We start from the raw sequence: 7,672 nt of genomic DNA on the forward strand, positions 1-7,672 counted from the left end.
CAGAGCAGAAAAGTCTCATTTTATTAGAATTGTTTGGACATTTGCTTTTAGCTAAATGAGCTAAATTTTGCACTTTGCAGCTGATTGGTTTTAACTAAACATTCAAATCTGCCTAATAAGGTATTGTATAGTTGCACTCAACACATTTTACTCTTCAATGAGCACATTAACGGTTTGATCGTGTTGAAGCTGTTCCATGGATGTGCTTATTTAAAGTTTTAGAAAGAGCCCTGGTAGGAACACAATCACTTGCAAGAGGATAGTTTTGTGGTCAAATTAGGGCACCGGACTGACATTTAACTTGGTAATTAGGGGATTCTAGTGCCTTTGTAATTAAGAGTAGTTTATCTTTGGGAGAAAGGAGGTTTTATTTATTTCATAGGAAATCGTTTTGGTTTTTTAAATGCTTTCCATCTATTATAGTCGAGTGAAATTCTAATTATTTAGAAACCTCTGATGCTTCATTTTATTTAAGCACTACATATGATCAACCCGGAAACGCAAGGGGGAAAAAAAAAAGAAAAAGTTTTCTTTCCTCACATGAATATATTTACTGCTTGTTCATGTTTTGTTTTTTTTAAATCGACACGTCTTGTAAAAGCTAAAACTGGTCTGGATTCTGTCTGGAAGCGTTTGCAGCTGAAGAACAGCCTCTTCATAGATTTTGTGGTCTCTAAGAAACAGCTGTGCCAAAGTGAGTGAACAGTGCCACCCACTGGGGGAACATTGATGTGATCTTTAAGCATCGATGGAGGAAACAATGAAACGCACGCCTCCTTTAGAAAAATCTAATGTCAGACATTTATGGCACTGTACAGCGCGTCGATGAAATGATTACGTTCTCCGGTGGTTTGGTGTGTTGTTGTTGTTGTGATGCAGCGGCGCTCCGAAGGGAAACGAGAAACAGAGGACAATAAGAAAGTTTGGTTCCTCTTTACTTTGTTCTTTATTACACATTAAATAGGAGTGGTGAGATTCATGGCAAAAAATAGACTCATTTTGAGATCAGATCACCACTCTACACTGCCCACAACAGGTTGGTTGTAAAGTGGTCATTCATTCACTTCCCTAGACCTGGACCCAGTCACACTCTCTAGTCACATACACAGAGCGGAGTGAAACTCCATTAAAGCAACATTCATTTAGACACACCAACGAAATGAAGCACAATTTACAAAATATGCACCTTTCAGTATCACAACTATACAAAGGTTGTTAAAATACGATCCAGGTATAAATGATACATTTCAGAAATCAGCTGTTGGCACGCAATAAAGGAAGAGGAACATTTCAAACATTACAGTAAAACTACTTTTGAAACAGTATTTGTTAACAGGAGGGTTCCATAATTAAAATTGCATTAACAGTTATTATCTACTTCATGAAAAAACGAGGTAATAATAAACTGGGTCAAAATCCATTAATCCTGAAAGCAAAACGTATCGTGTCTGGATTCTCTTGTGTGAATATCGCCGCTCCCCTAAAAAACAGCATTTCGTGTATCTCTGGCGTACACGCAGGACAAAGTAAATGTGGTCTCGGCTCTTCCTACCGTCTAAATGTAGCACCTAATGCAAAGATAAAAGGCAAATAAAAATCCCCAGGCGGACGCTTTGTAAATACAATGAAGGAAGGTGACACACGGGGTGACCCGAGAAAGCAACCAGGACTTTAAATAAATTCGGACAATTTTCTCTAGAAACCAATTTTATGGCAATTACAGCCTCATTTACAAACATCCGTTCCAGTTAAATCACCACGATACACAAGTTGTTGTTGTTTTTTTTCCGAGAGAAGATGACAAATTATTTTTGCTGGACAATCATTTCTGTTGAAAGGCAGGCCACCAAACAATTTCAACACTTTAGCAAATGAATCCCAAAAAAAAAAAAAAAGAAGAAGCTCGGCATGGGGAAAGAATCTGAAAACCCATTTGGACAACGTTTTGAACAACCTCTGCGACACCACACCGAGGCAAATATTCCTGACAGCTGCTCAAAAGATGCATTTAGCTTTCTAGCCAGTCGCGAGCAAGCGAGCTTAGGAAAAGTGTGCAAGGTGTGACACCTCTATGGCCAGCAACTGGACGCTCGTGAATCCTCAAATTTAGCATTTAACTGAACATTCTGCGGTAATGTGAAGTCCTCTAGGAGGAGCGTGCTGACAAGTCGGGATGAATCACAGCCATCCTACAGCTGAGCCTAAAGAAAAAGCGGGAATATTTTAACCAGTACGGTCAAAGAAGGCATAAATCTCTGCAACATAAAAAGACCAACATAAAACCTGGCTGTTAGTCCCATTTTATGACGACAAAATGGGTTAGAAATCATCATGAATCTTTGAATTTGTCATTTATTTCCTAAAAAAAAAAAGAAAAAAAATGGCAGATTTCTCTCTCACAAAAGCAAATATTAACTTTTTTTTCTATTTTATTTTTTAGAAACGTGAAAAAGCAGACTGTACGATGTCCACTCGAGTTCCTCGTTGCTGGCTGTTCAATGCATCAACCAGAGTCAGTTTTGCGATACCCATGTCATCTAGGACACAACGCATGCAAAAAGAAAAAGAAAAACAAAACACATCTCGTCTCATGAAGGCAAGAAATCACTCCCCACACAGTACAAAGCAATGATAAATTGCAAATTAATTAATAGCTAATTAGGGTGTTAAAACATTCGGAGAAGGGTAGGAGTTCGCATGCATACTGAACAGTGACATAACTAAGTCATACCTAGAGGTCATTAGAGACGGGGGGCAGGTGGGGGCATTACACAGTGGCTGGGACGTTTGGATCTCATCTGGCTGAACGTTGGTCCTTCTCTTCCGTTTTGTCTACGTTTGAAAATTCATTCTTTGGCATCCCGTACTTTAAAAAGGGGCGTTACAGAACATTTGCAGGCCACGACCTTTTCGAGCAAAGAGGGGGGAAACTAACTCAAAACTCGGTAATGAATAATTCGTCATTTAAGCTCCCAGCTCCGCGTGAGATTATCCAAATTATCTTAGAGCTCATCGGGCTGTTGGACCAACACATGTCAGCGACTGGCACTAAAACTGAAGACGGAGCTTATCGGTGACCAAAGTAGCAAATAAGAGAAAGGCAGAAACTTCAGGTCAGGTTTTAGTATTCAGTATGGTGGGTATTGAGAAAGAGGCTAATAATTTAGTGTAATGTACAAAATGTATTACTTGAACTGTTCAACATAGTTTCTTTTCTCTCTTTTTTTTTTTTAGTCTGTCTTGAAAAGGGGCTGATTATTCACATAAGTGTACACTTTGTCTTGGACTTCTTTTTCTTCTTTTTGCCCTCCTTGCTCATCTTCTCCTTATGCTTCCGGATTTCTCGCACTAATGTGTAAAAGGCATCGTCAACGCCCTGCAGAGGGGGGAAAAAAAGAGTTGTCAGAATTAATAAGTTAGTGGTTCATTTAAAAAAAAAAAAAAAAGTCAGAATTAATAAGTTAGTGGTTCATTTAAAAAAAAAAAAAAAAGCAGATTAAACTTGCATGTACAAAAAAATAAAAATAAAAAAATCATAAGGGATCTTGTCAATAACCACTTTATATTGGCTTTAACTCATTTTCTGCTAAGTGTTCAATCAGCATGTCAGTGTGACACAAATCAAAGATCAATTCAGGCTATTTGGGACACGGCTGGATAAAGTATGGATCCAATATGTATCCCGGAGCAGAAAGTCGGCGGCGTTCCCGCTGACTGACAGTAGCTGCAGTCACATGAGCCAATCGCTTTCCTCCTGAACGCTTAAACGATCGCTAAATAAAACCGAGTTGCAATAATCTGTGTGCATTCCACCAACATTTAATAAAAAACTAAAAAAAAAAATAAATGTGGACCTGTTTCGAGCTCTTGGCACCATCTCTGGTTCACCTCTGAGAGTCTGAAGCAACACTTTTATAAAAATATTAGTTTTTGAACAGAAGGTAATTGCGCAAAAAAATTTAATAAGCATAAATTATTCAAATGTGGTTCCACTGGAAACACGTCGCTGAGAAAAGTGGTGGAAAACTCTCCTGAGCGACCAATAAAAGCAGGTAAACAGCTTTGATTTTAGTCAAGTGAGCAAATATTCTAAAAGTAAAAAACCTGAAACGGAGAGTGAAGGAAAAAAAAAACCAAGCCACCACTTTCAAGCTGATTTTGTTTTTGAATTTGGCAATTTATTCTGACTGAGGTGTTTTAAAGGAGGCTTTTTTTTTTTCATTCTCTCGCCGAGCTCTTATTCTGGTTATTGGAGAATAATGGGCTCCATGGAAATGCAGCTAGTGTCTGCTGACGGCACTCTGAGTGAGATGCACCTCAACAGTGAGGGTAGCGCGATAAATGTGACGATAATCTGCGAGGAGCTGTAGAGTAAAAAGCCTGAGGCCACTTTAGTTTGTGACAAAGACAGCAGGAAAACAAAGACAAAAAGGGATTCGTATCTGCAAGAAAAAACAAAAAACTTTCTCACCCACAAACACACTTTTTTTTGTCAAGAGCATATTCACCAGTTTCCTCCACGGAAAACATCTCAGCACATGATTTAGTCCCACCATGATTTCCTTTAAACACACACGATTACCGACAAGCCCAAACCCAGTTTGTTTTTGTTCACGTTGATTTCAGCACATTAGGACACTTTCACACTGGTAGTCTAGTCTGAATCTGGGACGAGCTCAAATAGAGAACACTTTTTCTGAACGTGAGGAACTTTTGCGGAGGTGGTGTGAGAAAAAAAAAAAGGTTTCCTTGCTGGAAAAGGTGCATTTTTGTATTGCTTCTGTATTTTTTTAGCAAAACAGGACAGAAAACCTCTCACTGGTGTATTAGCAAGAAAAAACAACCCGGCTTCATAGCTTTAAACCTCCATTTAGGGATGCTTGGGTTTGTTTGTGACATTTTCAGCCCGTTCTGACAGCTGTGGCTCCACCTGCTTGTCTCCATTTCTTATTTACATGTAAAGGCATACAGTCATCATTCCCTTTTTGGAAACAAGAGCCTTCAGGAGAAAGAACAACCCTGCGAAAAAACAGCAGACAGGTTTGAAAGTAGACCAGCTCAATCAAAGTTCTGTTCAGACTCAGTCCATGAACCCAGTGTGAAAACGGCCTTAAACAATAATCATCATCATCATCAACCACGATACACAGAAACACTGAAAAGGAAAGAAGTGATCAGCTGTTCCAGCCTTCTGTTAGAGCCTCACCACAGCCCCAGCAGAAAGCAGCAGGTTAGCTTTGAGAACATACGAAGCGCCAGCTCTCATTGGGTGTCTCCTCCCATTGCCTTCTCCACAATCCCCCACTAACAACAACAACAACACACACACGCACAAACACACACAGAGCTGGTGGGTGCATACACTTACCCCTTTCACATCACAACACACTTTTTAAGCTTGACACAGCGCGGAGTCTTTTCTTCCTTGCTGAGCTTATTGAGCCGGTACAGCCTGATCTCCCGTACCAGAGTGTAAAAGGCATCTTCCACTCTCTGCAGTGTGAGACACAACTTTCCTCAATGCTGAGGAATACATGGGGAGGGACATACTGCATGGGTGCATGTGTTACAGGCTACAGGTACAGATGAGCGACGTGGGTTCGGCCTTGCCTGATCGCCGACGTGTCTCGATACTCTGAAACACTCGCCACCTGCAGGCTTGGAGAGGCTGTTTGTTTCGCTGAATTCCAACGGCGGCAAAAAAGTACAAAAACATACCGACAAATAATTTATGGCAAAATACAAAGACTGCTTCTGTCTGAGGTTTTGACAGAAGCAGTGAGTTTAGCTGTATTTTGCTAAAACAACATCCTGAGCATAGAAAGAAGTGGTGACGTGGATTAGAATTCTGACGTTTTATTAATTTTTTAAAAAAATGCCACCATTCAAATAAATTTCAACCCAGCTAAAAGCAAACTATGAGCTTCAAAACAGCCGCCTTCCAGGCCTGCAGTGGGTAAGTGACTCGAAAATATCTTGGGTGGAGTCTCACTTCGACTGTTGAGCACCGACATAAAGGAGAAGTGCATGCAGTAGGAACACATCTTGTGTGCGTTACCAGATTTTTCCAGAGAAGTCAGACGAAATCATTGAAATTTGAGAAACGACGAGCAGCTTGAAATGAAAGTGACAGTTGCCGGCCGAACAAAAAGCAGCGCCGCGTGGTCGGTGAATTACCGGCACGCTCAGGTTGGATTAGGTGAACAAAGCTGTAAGTCATTGTGTCGTTAATTTCCGCCGCCGCCGCCCCCCCAACGCACCAGAAGGAGCCGTGATTCACCCCCAGGTCAGAGAGACGAGGAAAATGTGTTTACAGATCACTCCATCAGCCAGTCAGCTACCTAAGGCCATGCTCACAACACACACCATTGGATGTGACACCGCGACCAATCTTCCAACACCCAGTTACAGTAAACCAGTAAGTGGAATCATTAACCTCCTGAGTAATTACCGACAGTTTGTCCTTTCATGCAGACTCCTTGACACAAATTTACTGATCTGCTGATTATTTATAATGCGGGATCCTTTCGCAGGTGGGCCTAATGATGATGTAATTTCACATCTCCAAGACAAAGTAGCATGCAATGATTACATTATCACCCATAAATAAAAATTCAATTAACCAAAGAGGATTTAATGATGCACAACGCCCTGCCTGAGAGATTTCCAAGCAACGTTGTTATAAAAAAAAAAGACCATTAGAGACAGCCAGTGTGACACAAATCAACAGCAGCACATGACTCAATCACATTTCTTGCGATCCAAGTGCCAAGATTGCCAACACCCCTCTCAAGGACACTTGTCAGAATCATTATGAGGCCAATTTTTCCTAAATAATAAAATTTGACATGGGAGTGAAATTGACCTGTAGTGAGAGACTAAAGCAGTTTAGTGACACACTTTGACAAATGAACTGTTGAGAAACTTGCGGGCGTAGCCGTCTGCGGCCCGAACTCCTCACCTGTCTGGTTTTGGCTGAGGTCTCGATAAAGGGAATGCCGTAGCTGCGTGCTAAGTCCTGAGCCTGCTTGGTGTCCACTGTCCGGGACGGGAGGTCACACTTGTTCCCCACTAACACCATGGGGACGTCCTCGGAGTCCTTCACCCGCTTGATCTGTTCTCTGGGACACAATGGAAACGTCATTTGATTTTAATTGAATACTTCATTGTCTGTGTAACTCCGTGCTGGATGGCTTTCACTGATAAGAATAAAGGGAATTATTGGCTTTAGCTCATTTGCAGATAGCATGTTGCTGTGAGCATCACAGCTTCACAATTAGTGTTTTAATACAACATTTCATTTTCATAAATCAAAAAAAGAAGGAGAAAAAGGGGACTTTACAATTTGATGTTACAGATTTTAGTATAAATTGTTCCTGTTGATTTAAACACATGAACTGTGACCCACAAACCATCAATGACAGAATTCTGTTAGAATAAAAACAGGATGTGTAACAGAAGTAATGCTATTGAATTATCCAGATTGTTTTCTCCTGACTGACTGGATCCTTGCTTGTGTTGTATCTGCTCTCAGATGTTCATCGCTTCGGATAAAAGTGTCCGATGAATGAAACTGTAGAATTATCAGTTAGATTTAATTTGCCTAGATTATTTTAATTCAGGGTCACCTTCACAAGATTATCAGAATTTACCAACATGGTGCAATGTAGTG

At 40.6% G+C, this 7,672-nt stretch overlaps 1 protein-coding gene across 3 annotated transcripts in view; it reads right to left on the reverse strand.

The window, feature by feature from the left end:
- Positions 1–922: 922 nt before the first annotated feature.
- The window catches only part of kras (v-Ki-ras2 Kirsten rat sarcoma viral oncogene homolog), a 10,544-nt gene continuing 3,794 nt past the window's right edge, over positions 923–7,672 (reverse strand). For 2 of the 3 annotated variants that reach the window (XM_008295992.1, XM_008295991.1), the window contains exons 4-6: positions 6,962–7,121; positions 5,369–5,493; positions 3,289–3,376 (exon numbers count right to left, since the gene is read on the reverse strand). In XM_008295992.1, coding sequence (XP_008294214.1) covers positions 5,374–5,493; positions 6,962–7,121 — 280 coding nt within the window. In that variant the 3' untranslated portion in view covers positions 3,289–3,376; positions 5,369–5,373. Of the gene's footprint in view, positions 3,377–5,368; positions 5,494–6,961; positions 7,122–7,672 lie in introns of all 3 variants that reach the window. The other variant, XM_008295993.1, reaches the window with a different exon arrangement.

Source organism: Stegastes partitus, unplaced genomic scaffold (genome assembly GCF_000690725.1).
Source record: "Stegastes partitus isolate 25-593 unplaced genomic scaffold, Stegastes_partitus-1.0.2 Scaffold1093, whole genome shotgun sequence".
Lineage (NCBI taxonomy): Eukaryota > Metazoa > Chordata > Actinopteri > Pomacentridae > Stegastes > Stegastes partitus.